This window comes from Thermobia domestica, chromosome 1, assembly GCF_964235325.1.
Source record: "Thermobia domestica chromosome 1, izTheDome1.hap1.1, whole genome shotgun sequence".
NCBI classification, from domain to species: Eukaryota; Metazoa; Arthropoda; class Insecta; order Zygentoma; family Lepismatidae; genus Thermobia; species Thermobia domestica.
In genome coordinates, this window is record NC_137454.1 from 189,724,635 (window position 1) to 189,741,950 (window position 17,316).

The window sequence follows — 17,316 nt, forward strand, 5'->3', positions numbered from 1 at the left end:
TTTAAAAATGTAACCGTTCCCTCACTTTCACCATTTTATGAATAGAAACTGGGAAATTAAAATATAAACATTGATTCCTTTCCCCCTTTTGTAGAAGCTTAATTTGTAAAAAAAAAAAAAAAAAAAAAAAAAAAAAAAAAAAAAAAAAGTTCGAGATAAGTACTATGTTGAAAAATTCACGCCAATCGGTTCAGCTATTTTCTCGTGATACAACCACGAACAAAATCACTTTTATTTTCATTAATATAAAATAAAACAACTATATTATGTTACTGTTTGTAACAGTGAAGCTATTACGTATGTAAGCAACAATCAGAGCTTTTCGTTGCTACTTCACATGAGTTTATTGTATAAAAAAAACTTCTTTACGTTGGATTTCTTTCGGTTGATTACAAAAAAATAAGAGGTGATAGACAGAACGCATGATCTTTTATTTCTAAGCCATGAGTGAAAAGGAAACAGTAGGAGATTGGATTAAAGAGTCGAACTGGAGTTATCTCCCAGAACGAGCTCTGATTTCAATCTTCCAAAATTTAGATGAATCGGACAGATATTCAGCTGCTTTAACTTGCAAATGCTGGTCTCAAGCTATGGGCAATGCAGTCATATGGAAGAAGAAAATTATGTTTTTGGATTTCAAAGATTGGGAACAAGCTCTTCGGTATGAAAAATTCATCAATCGATTTGGTGCCTCCTTGGAAGGGTTAGAGTTTAATTGTTGTTACCAAACGCAAGGCTATTGTGCTGAATTCATGCAGCTGTTGGAGGACATCTGCATGAAATGTAGGAATTTGAAAGAAGTGAGTTTCTGTTTGATGACCCCGACTGGACTCATGTTGGACACAGTACATTTCCAACACGTTGCTGACAAATTAGGAGACATAATTCGGTAAGATGAATTCAACAAAATTTATTTTAATTTAGGTTAGTTTACTAGAATTCATGACGTTTAACATAACCCGCCTTCAACCAAAGCACTTTATTTATTTAATTTCTGAGGTTACAATTTGCGAGAAAAGTATGCATTACATGGTCTGATATATTTGTGAACTACAGGTCGGCAAGTTAGTAAATTACCTCTAACCACATAGGCGCGAGTGTCAGTAGTCCTGGCCTGCCCTTTCCAATCTTTTCCTTCAATTTGAAGCACATTATATGAGAAGAGTTACTGTCCTAAGGAATTTTGTTGCAAGTTTAACAGCATTTTAATAGAGATTTGAAGTTTCTTTTTGACAAAGATGATTATGTTTGTACTTAGATTTTTCATCAAGAATAGCACCTGTGTATTTTATTCTGTTGAGAAATCTAAAAGGCTACGCATAGATTAAATAACTGAAAAATAAATTATAAATGACATTATAAATAACGATAAAAGAATTACTTGCTCTATGACATAATAGACAACATGGAAATTAGAGTATGTAAAGAACGAATCATTTTTCTAATAAAAACACGAATACTTTTCTCTCGCATACGTAAAATTAACCGTACGAAATATAAAAGAAAAGTCTAAATTTTGTTTTAAAAGAAACTTGAGGTCGGCGCCCATTCTGGTTCTCGAGTTGTAGATTTCTATTGTTTGGAAAACCTATTGAGTGTTAATTTCCAAATGGAATCACAGAATGATAAATAAAATCAATGGTCTTTGTAATATTAACTATCTTAAGAGTTACTTTAATAAATCATTATTATATGAAGAATGAACTGTACGCTCAAAGTGAAGAATGAAGTGTCAATGTCCATAGTGTACGCTCAAAGTGTTAGCCTCTGACAATTTAATCTACATTAAAAAAAAAGATAAACTCCGTAAAAATACAAAATTCACACAGTTTATTATTATTATTATTATTATTATTATTATTATTATTATTATTATTATTATTATTATTATTATTATTATTATTATTATTATTATTATATATGTTGTTAAACAACTATTATTTTATAGAAATACAAAAGTGTCGTCTCTCTTAGTTAACTACATTTCAAAATTTTAACTTATAAATGTAATCAAGAAAGTTTGGTTGCTTTTTCTACCCTCCTTCCTCCGCTTTTTCACCCCCTCCACCACCTTCGAACATCGATATGTCACCTAAGACGTATCTGGAAGATTAAAAATAGTCCCCATCAGCATTGACGACCTTCTGCCAACGTTCTAGAAGGCCATGGATTCCATCTCGGTAGAATTTGGTGGGCCGTGGAGCGAAGAAGGTATCAAGTGCATTTTGCACCTCTACTAGAGATTTGAACTGGCGTCCTCGAAGGTAATTCCAAGGAATGGAACAGGTGATAATCGGACGGTGAAATGTCCAGGGAGTATGGCGGATGCAACAGTGTTTCCCATCCAAGGCGTAGAATAGTGTACCGGGTCATCCTAGCCATGTAGGGCTTACCGTTGTCCTGTAACAGAGGACCCCTTTGTGATTCAGAAAGCGTACAAATAGCGTACACATCCACACGTAAGTAGCCTGAAGCATCATCATGCATTACACACATACGCTGGGATACATACTCATTCATATTTCAGAATTCCGAGGAATCTTTTCGCTTTATAAGGAAATCCCTTGCCGGGCCATTACACGATTCTGAAACGTACATTTTTGAGCAGAGCATTTTACAATTCTAAGAACGTGTTTTGGCAAATTCAACTTTATACCCTCTCCTACAATTTCTGAAGCCTGTTACTTTTAAAATATTCATTATCGGACAAGAGTGTATTAGAAATGAAGTATTGGTCTTCTTTTCACTTACATAATTACCTTCTAAAGTTTGTTTCCATAGCTCGTGGACACGTTGTATTCGATATATAGTATGTATAGAAAAGCGTTGAATTTTCAAAGTTAAAAATTAAACAATTTCCGAGAAAGATTAAAAAATGAATAGTAGGTTTTAGGAACGACTTTTTAAACATATATTATATGTTTAAATAAATATAATTATTTACTCGGAACGTTGTGGATTAGTTAACGCACAAAAGTGAACTATGACATCAAAGTTTTTTTTTTTTTTTCAGTTTTCAGAAGAATCTTGAATACCTGACACTTGAAGACTGCTACTTTCCATCTGCCATTGGAAAGGACCTGATGACCATTGTTGGTACATGGTGTGGAGGAACCATTAAGAATTTACGACTGATGGACTTCTTTTGGACCTTGCCAACAGATACAGGCAGTATGTTCCAACACTTTTTGGTCTTGACTAGTCTAACGTTAGATTACAAAATGGTCACCTCAGGTCTTTTAACAACATTACGCCAGAATGTGAAGAAGACTCTGAAATTAATTAATCTACTATGTGACACGCGGGAATTAAGAATAACCCCTCCTGATGACGAGGACTGGAACTTGCTGATTTCTGCCTGCAACCAGCTACGACTAAGACTTTATGTTGGTAAGTGAAGAATGTAAGCATAATTTAAAGAAATATATATAGTTTCAAGCATGATTCAGAGGAAGCAACATACATAGTTTAAAACAGTTAATTCTAACTTATTTTTGCCGTTACATCTACTCACATAAACATTAATAAAACAAGAAAAAGAATTACCTACGCATTCTCAACATTGCAAAGAAGCATTAAGCCAATTAGAACTTCTACATTGCGTTCAACAGTTCTATACTCACGACTTTTTTTTTTTTTTTTTTTGAGTAGTGGATATAAAAGTTTACTATGACAGAAGTATTCTTCCAATTTTCAAAAGAATCTTGAACATCTGACACTTGAAGACTGTTACTTTCTATCTGTCATTAGAAAGGACTTTATTTACATAATAAGTCACTAGAAAACGTGGATATTCGCATATGCAATACTTTCCTGAAAATGTTCGGAATGATAAAACCAATTTGAATACAGGTTGCTGAACAGTAAAAAAATTCGTATCCTTAACAAGTTAAAGAAATATGCATTCAGTATTGAATTCATACCTTTTTCCTGCAGAGGAGAATTTAACAAGCTATTAGGACGTTTCAAAAATAAGAGTACCAGCATCATATGAGGTAATAAGGTAAAGGTTGGTAATAAGTAATCTCATATTACCATTTACCACGATATAATTGTGCATGAAGTTAGAAGAATTACACGATCCTACTTATACACTTACCTTCTAGGGAACGTGTAAATCTTCCAGCTCCACTAATAATTATGCCTTAGTAGGTGCTAATATGTAAGAACCAAGCTTCACTCTATATATGCTCTCTCTGAACAGCATGTTTTCGTAATGTGCCAATCCCTGAGATATAATGAATTAAAAAGTCAAGAGCCACAATAACATGGACGTTAAGACATCAAACTCACAACCAGACAATCCGGTTTTGAACCCTGGAGGAGCAGGATTTCATTTTCCATTTTACGTTCATTCCAAAACAGATCAAGGGTTCACACAATCTCTGTAGGATAAGTACCTGAGGAAAATCTGGAGAGTTAAAGTGACCGGAGTGAGATAAAGAAAGTGTGGAGCTTTACTTTCACATTGTCCATAGTAATAGGTATCTTCGAATTATCAATTTAGTCCATACTTTAACACCTCGAATTATTTATGTAGTTCATGCTTTACCACCTTGACTTATCTTTGTACAGAGCGTTCAAAAAGTCTTTATACACCTGAATCGTGGCAAGTCAAAGTCGCATTTAAAGTCACATGAAATAAAATTTTATGCGAAGGTTTGCAACACTGCTATATTATCGCCTTGCGTGAAGTTCCTTTCTTAGATTCCAGTCGGCAAAGTGACGTTGAAGTATTGTTGCATCTAGTTAGCGGTCTCTGAAACAATGGTGTTAACTTTGGAACAACGAATATTCCTGGTTGAACATGTGTTCCGTGAACAAGGTGAGTACAAACAGACAGTCAAAGATAAGTTTGCAGCTAGTTTCCGGATACACCTGTTCCGAATCGTCACACTGTAACGGCACTGATCGATAAATTTAGAGACATTGGAACGGTAATGGACTATGATCGAAGTGGTAGACCGTCAGTGCTCGATGCAGGAAAAATGCTACACATATCGGATGCAATGCAACGTAGCCCCCATAAACCACTTCGAAAATTTGCCTAGGAAGGAGCAATAAGTGTTGGTACGGCACAAAAGGGGGTTCGTAAGAAACTGCGTCTTATCCCGTATAAGGTGAGAGCGGTGCAGCAATTACTTCCTCCCGACAGTGTAAAACGAGTGCAGTATTTTGAATGGTTTACACGGTTTGTTATGGATAAGTCTGACGATGTTTTGGATAATGTTTTTTTTTCTTTTTACTGATGAGGCCTGGTTCCATTTATCAGGTTACGTCAATGCCCAGAACTCACGTTTGTGGTGTGCAGAAAACCCACATGTCATACATGAAGTTCCTCTGCATGACCAGAAGGTAGGGGTGTGGATTGCAATATCCAGAAGAAGAATAGTCGGCCCCATATTTTTCAGACAAACAATAGATTCAACTCGTTATTGTGAAATTATTCACCAGTTCATGGGAGAACTAACGGAAGACAAAATTCGTAATGCTTGGATACAACAAGATGGCGCTACAGCACATACAGCTCGCCAATCCATGAGATTACTGCAAGAGGTTTTTGGAGATCGAATAATTTCAAAGGGATTGTGGCCACCTCAGTCTCCTGACTTGTATCCTTCGAATTTTTTATGCAAAGAATTCTGTTTATAAAGGGAACCCCCACACGCTACAAGAACTCGAAACAGCTATTCGAGATTTTGCTCATAGCATTCCACATGAACAACTTGTGAGAGTATTTGAGAACAAGAAGAAACGTGTGCAAGCATGTTTGGAGACTCATGGGGGACATTTCCAACATTTGCTGTGAAAATGTGCGTGTATATGCTACGCCCTGTACGTAGTGCTTTTATGCCATAAAATATAACCCAATATTAAATTTTGGGTAAAATAATTTTCTCGTTGCTTTAATATGTGACAATTCAGGTGTATAGAGATTTTTTGAACGCTTTGTAGTACATACTCTACTACCTTGACTTATCCATATAGTTCATGCTTTACCAATTCGATTTATCTAGTATTAATATTTATTAACATACGTATCAAGTTGTTAATAAATCGTATAATTGTTATCCAGTTTGCTGGCAAATGTACCTAAGCTTGGAAGAAAGGATTCAAAAGTATGAACAATATCTAATACAAGATTACATACAGTAAACATGTACCAAGAAATTGTTAGACAATACTAACTCAAAAGGTGTAGAAAATATAATGATAAGCGTAATTTTAGATTTGAATAGGTTGTCAGATGAGTGGCAATGTTCACCGATGGGTGATGAATGGAAGTCGGAAAAAACGGTTGACTGTTATAATCAATCTAAAACTTCTATTATTGACAAAATAATGTGACCTTTGAAGAAATTACTATCAAAAAATTACATGTCCATCCATTGAATATTTTAATAGACGTCGAAGACGTTCTGTGAAGTTCTAAGTAGGAGCGTTGAATCTATCTCATGTTATTTATTATTGTAGGCTCTATTTTAGAATCCTGTTTTTATCTCTTCCTCAAGCTTTAATGATGAGCACGTTACCTTCGTAAAGTAAGCTTCTCAAGCGTTGTACTCATTTATTATGTTTGGTAGTAGAAATCAATCTGGGAACAGAATCTCTAAATACAACTATTGATTAGTCATCATATATGAAAAAGTATATTTCTGCAAGGAATTCATTGACAACACTCTCCTTTCATGCTAAATACACAAAACAATCACTACTCTTCTGTTGCGTTTTATATGACATTGATGGGCAGCGGTGGCTCAGTGGTAGAGCGTTCACCTCTGTTGCATGGGGTCCTTGGTTCGATCCAAGCTCGAGCCAAGTGAACTTTGTGGTGGACAAACACCGTGTTTGTGGGTTTTCTCGGTGTTCCTCCGTTTCCTCCTACTTTCTTCATTTCACTATTTCATTCATTTCTCATTATCACTGTCTCCTTTAGCCTAGTTGGCATAACCTTGGGACGTACATAAAACTTAAAGATTTAATGATATATGATATTGCAACAGGGTTCTCCTTGTTAGACCAACCTAACTAATCCTATACTTTCCGTCCTGTCATACAAAATCTTCTACAAATACCTGAGTAAGTTTACTTTCATATCAAGGTATCTGCTCATAAATACAGTGAAATCCCTCTAAGTTGGACATCAGCTGTTCCTTTGGAAAATTATCATCGTGAATAGAACTGTGCAATACAATATAGGGTACATACTGTACAAGGCAATTTATAATATCGTACGTACCTTAGCAGTTCATTGAACACTTGAACAGTAGCAAACACATACACATACGATAATAACATTCAGAGGAAATTTTTTGCTCTGCACTATAGGGCTGTTTTTCAAACTCTCGATTGTTTGTAAAGAGATCGGTTATGAGAGTTTGTTTCCTCTTCTTTCATTTGTTCTTCATCCACACATTTTCAACCAATTTTCTCAGTAAATACAGCTGGCCACTTTGTCGACTCTCCTGCACATGTTCTCGGAATTTCGTCGTTGTTTTGTCATGAAAATAGATAATCTATTCTGATGTCTTAACCATCAACTCTTCTCAAAATTCCAGGAATCTTATCTCGCGAATCATAACTTGCTGTCAGAGGTTGATTCATTTTCCTTTATCTTTATGATGTTTCTTTTAGATGTCCAACTTTCTTTCAAAACTGTCTATCTAAGATGCAAGGTCCAGGTTACAGAGGTTCCAATAAATAGAAATCAGGAGTTTTTCTGGTTCTGAAAATAAAGTCCAAGTTGAAGGGGTGCCTAAGTTGAAGAGTTTCACTGTACTATTATAATTCTAAATTATTACTAGAATTAAGTTAAAACAATTTATCTGGCTTCACAACCCACAATCGCTCCACTTCGAGGTCACACCATTAGACTATATGAGACTGCCTATATTATTGCTATTCAATATGTAGCAAAGAAGCATAGAAGATAAATATTTTTTTTTATCTTGTCATATTTTCTTTCTTTCCTTTTATTTCGTAATGTAATATTGGCTACCCGCATATCTTTATTTTTCTTTTTCTTTAACATTCAGATCCGTATAACAGGTCAAAATCATCTTCAACACTTTTTAGAAAACTTATGATTCTCACCTTTCCAATATTCCGACAGTCTATAGTGTTCTACGTCTGCCCACTAAATATTATAACAAAGGTCGTATTTTTTTTATATACCTCACTAATCAAAGTTTGAACCTCTTTTATTATTTGTAAACGATTTTCCTTATGTAAAATTATTCTCCCACAGAACTATTTTTGCAGGCGATCCAAGGAACCTACCCTAGTGTTCCCACTGAATATGACACAAACCAGCATTGAGGTAGTTCAGAGTAAAATCAACAGAATAACTTATATATATATATATATATATATATATATATATATATATATATATATATATATATATATATATATATATATATATATATTTGGTCTAGGAATTAATTCGTGCGGTTGGTACGCACACATTGAAGCTGTAGTACAAATACAAAATACATAAATACCTTAAGAAAAATATTGTCCATCGTTAGCCACCACTTTCGCCCATCTGTCAGGCAATGTACGGATTCCGTGGCGAAAGAAGTCCTCATCCTTGGAAGCGATCCAGTCAGAGACCCATGTTTCGATATCTTCTGAAGAAGTAAACCGCTGTCCAATCAAATCGTTGTTCATGCAATCGAACAAGTAGTAGTCCGAAGGAACAACGTCTGGTGAATACGGCGGGTGGGGTAAAACTTCCCATCCGACATTTTCTAAATAGGTTTTGACCGGTTTTGCGACATGTGGGCGAGCGTTATCATGTTGAACAATAAGTTTATCATGTCTGTTCTCCCATTCTGGTCGTGTTCTGGCCAGAGCTTGCTTCAAACGCATTAATTGTCGTCGATAACGTTCTCCATTCATAGTTTCACCCGGTTGCAGCAGCTCATAGTACACCACACCTTTCATATCCCACCATATGCACAGCATAACCTTTGCACAGTGAATATCTCGTTTTGGTTGTGATGGACCTGGTTCACCTGGTTTCACCCAGGCCTTTTTTCGTTTAGGGTTCTCGTAATGGATCCACTTCTCATCACCCGTAATAATTCGATGCAGAAACCCCTTTCTGCTCTGTCGTTGAAGCAGCAATTCGCAAATGGTTTTTCGTCTTTCAACGTCTCTGTCTTTCAATTCATGTGTAACCCAATGTGACATCTTTTGAATCATTCCCATGGCTTTCCAGCGTTTGGAGACTGTTGTTTGATCAACGCCTAATGCTGCTGCAAGTTGTTCCTGCGTTTGACACGAATCCTGCTCGAGCAATGCTGTCAATTCTTCGTCTTGAAATTTTTTTGGCTGTCCAGCTCGCTCTTGGTCTGCCAAGCCGAAATCACCACTTCTAAACCGTGCAAACCACTTCTGATACGTTCGCTCAGCTAGAGCATGGTCACCATACACTTCCACCAAAATACGATGACTTTCAGTCGCACTTTTCTGCATGTTAAAGTAATGCAGCAGGACACCCCGCAAAAACACTTTATCAGGCACAAATTGCGCCATGTTCACTTAACTACAAACTGGTGTTGTAGACGCTTTAATCCACTGCCCTATACTACGAACGATACGCGATGACAGGGGTTTGCAACACATGTGTGGATACACGGAACTGTGGGACGCTCCGTTCGTTGCGCCATCTCTTGTCCACCCGCACGAATTAATTCCTAGACCAAATATATATATATATATATATATATATATATATATATATATATATATATATATATATATATATATATATATATATATAAAGAAAAAAACGAACAAGATACGAGGACACTTCCTACCAATGAAAATCTAATTATTTGGAATTTGAGTATTATTTTAACTTACAAATTAGAGAGATAGTTCTTCTAGATCTACGAGATCTGCGAGTGATCAAATCTGATATTTGATATGTCTATTAATCTGTTGTAAGTGAAGTTTTTAGAAATATCGGATATGTAATACTTAGAAGCGACTACACGAATATCAGTGTTTGATCACTGTTTTCAGACCACAAATGAGGTAAGATAATGAACACACTGCAATATAATATGGCACCCCAATGTACAGAAAAGGGAAAGCAATATCTAGGTATGAATATGTAATTTCTCTGAGTATATAGAAAAAGACCGTGTGTGTTCTAAGTGTAAAAAATAAGTAGATTAACACGTAAGTCCTCATTCTATTCATAAAAGAAAAGAAGAGATAACTTGCGTCCGTCATTTTGATATGAATTGTTATACAGGGTGTTTCAAAACAACACGGACAACGTTCGGGAGGTGATTCCTAACACGAAAATAGACAAAAAGTATCTTGGGTAGAGCCTATACAAATGCTTCCTTTCGGAGTTATAGGCTGCCGAAAACATGAAAATATGAACTTTAGACTTCCTTAGCTCCAATACTATGGGATCTGCCGTAGTCGGGTCAACACTTCACTTAGGAAGTAATATGTGCCTTATCCAAATATTCATGTTTCAGAATCTGTAGTACTTCTACAATAATTTTTATAGAGATATTTGGTGAGTACCTCTATAAAAATTGTTGCTTGAGTGTCCCAGGATTGTGAAACGTGTATTTTTGGATAGTACACATATTACTACCTAAATGAAATCTTAACCCGACTACGGTAGTTCCCATAGTATTGGATCTTTAAAGTTCATTTTTTCCATGTTATCGACAGCCTATAACTCCGAAAGGAAGCATTTGTGCACCTACGTTGGTCTATACGTTTTGTCTTATCTTGGTGTCAGAAATAATCTCCCAAACGTTGTCGGTGTTGTTTTGAAACACTCTGTATTGTAATACAAACTCAGATAATTTATTCCGTTTAAAAATATGAAACCGTGTAATAAAGTACTCATCCCTCTGTTCAAAGAACTAATGTACTGGGTCTATCACTTGTTGGGAGAATATTCCTGTTCTAGCATACTAAGAGTTACCCACTGCACAGAATATTTTTGATGGAAAATTTGTATTCTCCCAACAGAATTGAATTATTTTTGCATTTGGATTCATCTACAAATATAACTTAACTCTTTTTTTGGAAATCAAAAACTATGTCGAAGGCTGTTCTTATACAATGATCAACTTTTAATGATATAATTGCACACTATTGTACTAAACGATTGTCCTGAAAAAGATATATTTAATATTGTGTAGTGATATATTCGACTCATAAGAAGTATCACACTCGTAGTTAAAAGTTGAATCTAAGATGTTCAGTTTGTATTATGTCAACTGATCATTGTAGTTATTTGTTGTATTCAACCAACAAATAAATAAAAAGATCAAACAAATGATCAAAACCAGGATGATTCCTTCACTTAGCGCACTCAAGTCCGATTTGGAGAAAGTGGATTATGACGACGTACCAGAGTGTTGCGACCCATAGTTTGAGAACCCCTAGTTTAAGTAAACGTGAAACATAAAGGATTGTCGTAGAAGTTCATTTATGATAAATGAAATAAATCGTTCATGAATTATGAATTAAACTAAACATAAATCAAGTCCTGTTCTAAAGTTTTATTTCTTCCCTTATAACTTTTTAGTGATTGTATGCACTATGGACACATTTCCTAGATTTCTTCTTCCTTCAATGTGTGTTCAGGAATTTAAACTTAAGGATATATGGCCAAGGGACTACACGACACTGGAAATACTGAAAAACATGATCACCTTCTTGCATAATAACTATTCTGGAACTCTAGGTAAGTTTTTGATGTATTTTTTTAAATGTATGCCTATATTAAGATATGTAATTAGTACTTAGTGAACAAGAAATAAAAAATGCACTGAAGTTCCTAAGGTTTTACAATATTAAATATAGACGACAGGTGGAAGTTAAATACAAGGAATCTCAGGAAATAAGTGTCTTACTATTGCCACTTCATTGAACTTCGAGAAGGACTTCGTTAATCCGAAAATTTCGAAATGGAAATAAGGAATTATATTTACATCAAGATGTAGTTCACCCCATCTCGTATTGTAAATAAACAGATCATTAGGTTACTTATCACTTGATTTCCTTCTCTAGAAACATATTGAAAACAAAGTTTAGGTCAAACGGAGTTTGAAAACTACATAAGAATCGTCTTTCACTTTCTTTCTTAGGCCTAAGATTTTATTAAATGTATTATCCTATCTACTATATAAAATATTCTTGATAACCTTAATTTTTAAAAGAAATTAATTTATTTTTTATATTTATGAGAATATAAAATGAAGAGAATTGTTAATATTATCTTGAAAATGTTAATGTGATGGTATAATACGTGGAATTTGCTTTTGACAGGAACAATAATATTGTGGTCTTCCTTTACAAAAGTTTGAGAAACGCTAATATGCATTATTGAAACTTAATGTAGATGTATATAAATAAACTAATTAAACTTCCATATTTTTTAAATTGATCTGAGCTACAATTTAATTTTATTTCAAGTTAACTTTTAATTATATTAGCCAACAAATTTAAAATATTTGTTTGTTACATAGATGAAAGTAAGTTATTTCAACTGAATCGTTCCTTCTAAACTCGAAAATGGTATTAGAAAATCCCTAACACATAATGTTTTGTGTAACAGAAGCGAGTTGTACTCTGACGAATACTATAAATTAATTAATTTTGTCAAAACACCATTTTAAATACCTAATTAATATACTTATGTAACTACAGAATGTGATTATAAAACGCATTGATTTTGCATATGAGATAACAGAATGTAATAAACTAACGTTCCCTTCGTAAAATTAGTCTCTGATTTGAAAACGTCTCAATAAATATCTCCATCATCGATAATTACTTAAACCTGCATTAATATACTTAAATAAAAATTGAAATGTTCTAAATTACAATTTTGATCACTTTTACTCAGTTCATTGACACATTTTTTTTAAAAAAACATATTTTTTATAAAATCATAAAAATCTCAAAATTAATGGCTGCATAACAATGTAGTGCAACTAATGTATAAAGCATTATAAAAATGATAAATGTTTTTGACTTACGGTTCCTTCTTTCTCTTGTAATGCGCTTCACTTTACCTAAAATCCAGCAGTAGTGACCAATCATGTGAGGATTCCATCTACCTTAATACCCCCTTCTGTACTTTTAAATACAAATATGGAACTTTGTTTTTGCTCGTCATTCGCAGCGCTAAGTTCTCGGAGAAAAGACTAGGTGAGAATGTACAAAATGAATTTCAGCCGAGATATCCATGGTTCTGACTCAGTTTTTCATTAGGCCTAATTTTATATTTAGAGGAGGTAACAAACAATACTTTGTAGAAAATTACTAAGGGAACATACTTCACAAATTTTCCAGCAATATTTTTAATAGTGATACACATCTAATAACACAGACAACACCATCATATGTTTCCTTCATTCTAAGGAATATGCCACTGGTATTAATGGTTGAGCGTTCCTGTTGTATAATAATAGTGCTTTGAGGTTTAGTTTAGAAGAGTCGATAAAGCTCTTCATTCTTCAGAGCTGTGTCGATAACCTAGTGCCAAGACTAAACTATCTATATTTATAAAAGTACAGAGGATTTTTTCATTACCTAGTAAACCGAAAATTGTTTATGTATCTTCCTTAAAAAATGAAATTCTAATGATGGAATTCAGTAAATTCCATTCCTGTAGTCTATTCCAAAGCGCCTCTGTTTGATACTTGGTGAGATTCAGATCTCTCACTAAAAACTTAACGTCACGTTTGGGTGAATCGAGTTGCTGCCCAAAACAGAGTAGTACTAAGTGTGTTCAGTATGTCAGGGAAGTTTTAGGTGCAAAGCTCAAAGGGTTTGGAAGATACAACCACTAGAATGTCATATGGAGGTACATGATATAGTCTTAATACATAGTCCAAAACATAAGAGAGAAATACCTATTATGTCCTCTATACTAGATTATGTTCGTGCTCCAGCATATTTAAGTGATGAATCACAAGAGAAAGTTATTTGTTTTGCGAATCCGAAGTGATTTGGTTATTGCATAGAAAAGTTATCAATTGCTACAATCAATATGCAGTTCAGAAACGCACATGCATGCCTCGCACAAATACTCTGCTGACAGTGAGCACACCTGACAAACGCAGTCAAGTCACACTTGAAAAGTTTGTCGTTCACAATTCCGTCAAAACATTAATCGTAAGAAACGAACCGACTTCCTGGCTCCTAATTCAAGTATTCAGCGAATCGAATCATGTTGCGAAAACGAGGAGCACTGAACTGGTAAATTGAACGATTGATGTTGTATGAACCTGTCACAATGTCAAATATTCACTTTACTTCCCGTTATTGCTCTGTCAGTGATGAACAAAGGCTTTTATGAACGGAATAAGTGAACATCCAGAGCCTGAGTCATTCCACTACATCCACCAGGTATCAGTCATTTAATCAATGCCTTCTGGCACACACTGTGACGAACGACTGTAGCCACCGTTTGCAGACCATGAATTAAGTAATAGAAGGATTTTCTTCATATCACTTGGAATGCTTTTCCACATGACGTCAGAATAGAAAGCCTTAAGATCCTGCTTGTTCGTTGTTTTACCAGCAAATGAGATTAAGATTCTACTAGCCAGATCGGCTGGCTTACTGAAGGGAACCTACCGTTAGATTCAACCACCAGAACATACATGGGGCACAGAATTGCTACTTCCATGGACACAACCGGCATTATCATGTAGGAATTAGATGTTGTTCTTATCTTCACTGATCCTTTCTCCCTCAATTCCTTCCCGAAGTGACTTTGATCCGCATTGAAGACATTGGCAGCTGGAATGTCATCAAAGATCATAAGATCATGTACTGAAATAGACTATAACATATACCTCCATGTGACCTTCCAGTGGCTGTATCTCCCAACTCCTTTGAACTTTGCACCTAAAACTTCCCTGACATATTGAGCACACTTAGTACTACTCTATCATATATATCTCGGGCAGAAACTCGATTCACCCAAATGTGACGTTTACTTGTAAGTTTACCAGTCTAGAAAACTTGATAAGTTTTTTTTTTTTTTTTTTTTTTTTTAAGATTTTGGACTATATGTTAGGTTAAAGGGCGTCGATACTCCGACTAATTAATTTTCCTGTTCTGCTGGAATTAATTATTCTAGCTTTGACAGTAGACTAAGGACTAGATTTCAAGTTCATGTGGTATGGATTTTATTGTGGATAGAACATTAGTTTACTGAATTTTATACTGTGTTCCTTTGGAATGTTTCCCCGGTTTCTGTTAGACGGAAATGTCAATCTTCATTATGCAGAAAGCAATTTTTTTTTCAATCAGGCACTTGAAACCATTTATCAGAGGGAAATCCCAAATATAAAACAAGTTTTTGAAATGAAACAGCTTCTTAGTTCGTTGACCAGTCTCATAGAACAATGAGGCGATAACATTATATAATTTAGTATATCATTTATCATGTTATATGTATTTTCAATATCTATCTCAGTTGAACATTTCTTCCTTATTTGCCTATACAAGCAGATAAAAATGGAAAATGCATTTACTATATTGCTTTCGTCGAAATAGCTCTTTGAGGTAGAAGCTGATGCATTTGCTGACGTCGTGTTACAAACAAAGAGTGTGCTTAGAAGGGAACCCAAAATCAGTGAGTGCTTCTCTTTTGTTGCGGCGGGGACCAAAATAATACTAAAAACATTCTGGTGAGAAATTTCATAATGGGCGTGGGTGGATAAGTTTAGTGAAATGGCCCCAGATGAATCTTGGGACGACAAGTGGATGGTATGTAGATATCCCCAAGATACCTTAATCTCTCACGTTTCAAACCTCAACTCTCATTGGTTCATGAAAAATGGCGCAAAATCCGAAAATTGGGATTAATTTATTCCTCAAGAATGGCTCAGTTGATTTTGTTCAAACTTGAATGTATTTATAGGTGTATACAAGGGCTTTCTCTGAAAAAATCAACAGCTCCCCCCGACCATTTCTCCCTCTCAAAAAAAAAAATGATTCAATATTTTGAACCCCTTTTGACCTATGATGGTCTGCGAACACAATTATGAAGAAATAAATTTTAGATGTCGTTTTAACCCTACAATCATATATATATTTTCCAAAATTGTATCACGGGTACGCCATGGTCAAAAGTAGCCAAAAATAACCATACCACACCTATAAGGGGACAATTGCGAAAAGAACAGCTATTGATGTAACTTCAGCATATTTGCTACGTGAGTGGGAAATCACATCTGAAAAGCGCCAAACTCACTGAAGCCCCATTTGATGGCCTGTGGGGTCCCCATCCCCATTTTGAGCCAAAGTGAAACTGTTGATAATTGGTGTTTATTTCATATGAATCAATCAGCCTGAATATGAAGTTAAAATTTCCATTAGATCCCCGTAAGTATCCCATTTGAGGATGCCTGAAGTTTCAGTGTCAATGTTCATATAAAAAATCAATGTCACCTATACATACACTGTCCAATCAAAGTGAAATAACCTCAGCTGGAAAGAGAATAACCATCAACAACATAATGCAATGCAACCTTTGTTGTAGTGTCTCCTATAGGTCCTGAGAGGGGAGATGGGGATAAGAAGTAGAGTAGTGGAAAACTGCAACATTTGAATAAAAAGTACATTTCATCCAAGAAAATGTAATGCAAAGGAAAAGTAAGTTACATGTAAGAAGTACAAGTATTTCAATGTGTGAAACAAATAAGGATGAAAGAAACATTGTAGTACAAACTTCAGTCCTTGTCACTGTTTTCATTTATGACCACACAAATGTTATCGTGATGGAATATTTTGCTTAATATTTGTGCTGGTTATGGAATCCTCGATAAATATCTCCCATAACTTAGATAATAAATAATGGCTGCAACATATAAGCAAGAGCCAACTTTCGCAATCCATTTGCACAGTCGCAACAATGCCTAATGACACTTTTGTAACCTTCTGTATTTGGTTTTAGATGAAGCATTTGTATGTCTTGCTTTGCGTATATCTTGAATGCACTGTCGTTTTCAATATCTTGTCGTTATCTTTAACATACTGCATATTAATATTACCTCTTTCATCCAACATTTCAGCCAAATAACATGTTGAATGTTTATATTCGAAGGATCCACAAAACAATCCTTTCAAATACTTCTCGGTCATTCGAGGAAAATCCTCAAGATCCTGTGAAGAAATAGATGTAAACGGAAGTTCGTTTGTTCGCAATTTCTTCTGTTCAACAAAGGCTGCAAAGGTGTTTTCGTTTCCTGAAGTTTTCGCAGATTTCGTGATTGCAGTGATTGCGGAGTGGTTTTCATCTGATGT

At 34.9% G+C, this 17,316-nt stretch overlaps 1 protein-coding gene across 1 annotated transcript in view; it reads left to right on the top strand.

Moving 5' to 3' along the window:
- The first annotated feature begins 285 nt into the window (after positions 1-285).
- Positions 286-17,316, top strand: part of LOC145666890 (F-box only protein 39-like) — a 28,335-nt gene continuing 11,304 nt past the window's right edge. Inside the window, exons 1-3 of the mRNA XM_081734478.1 lie at positions 286-889; positions 3,014-3,390; positions 11,576-11,734. Coding sequence (XP_081590604.1) covers positions 444-889; positions 3,014-3,390; positions 11,576-11,734 — 982 coding nt within the window. The 5' untranslated portion in view covers positions 286-443. The remainder of the gene's footprint in view (positions 890-3,013; positions 3,391-11,575; positions 11,735-17,316) is intronic.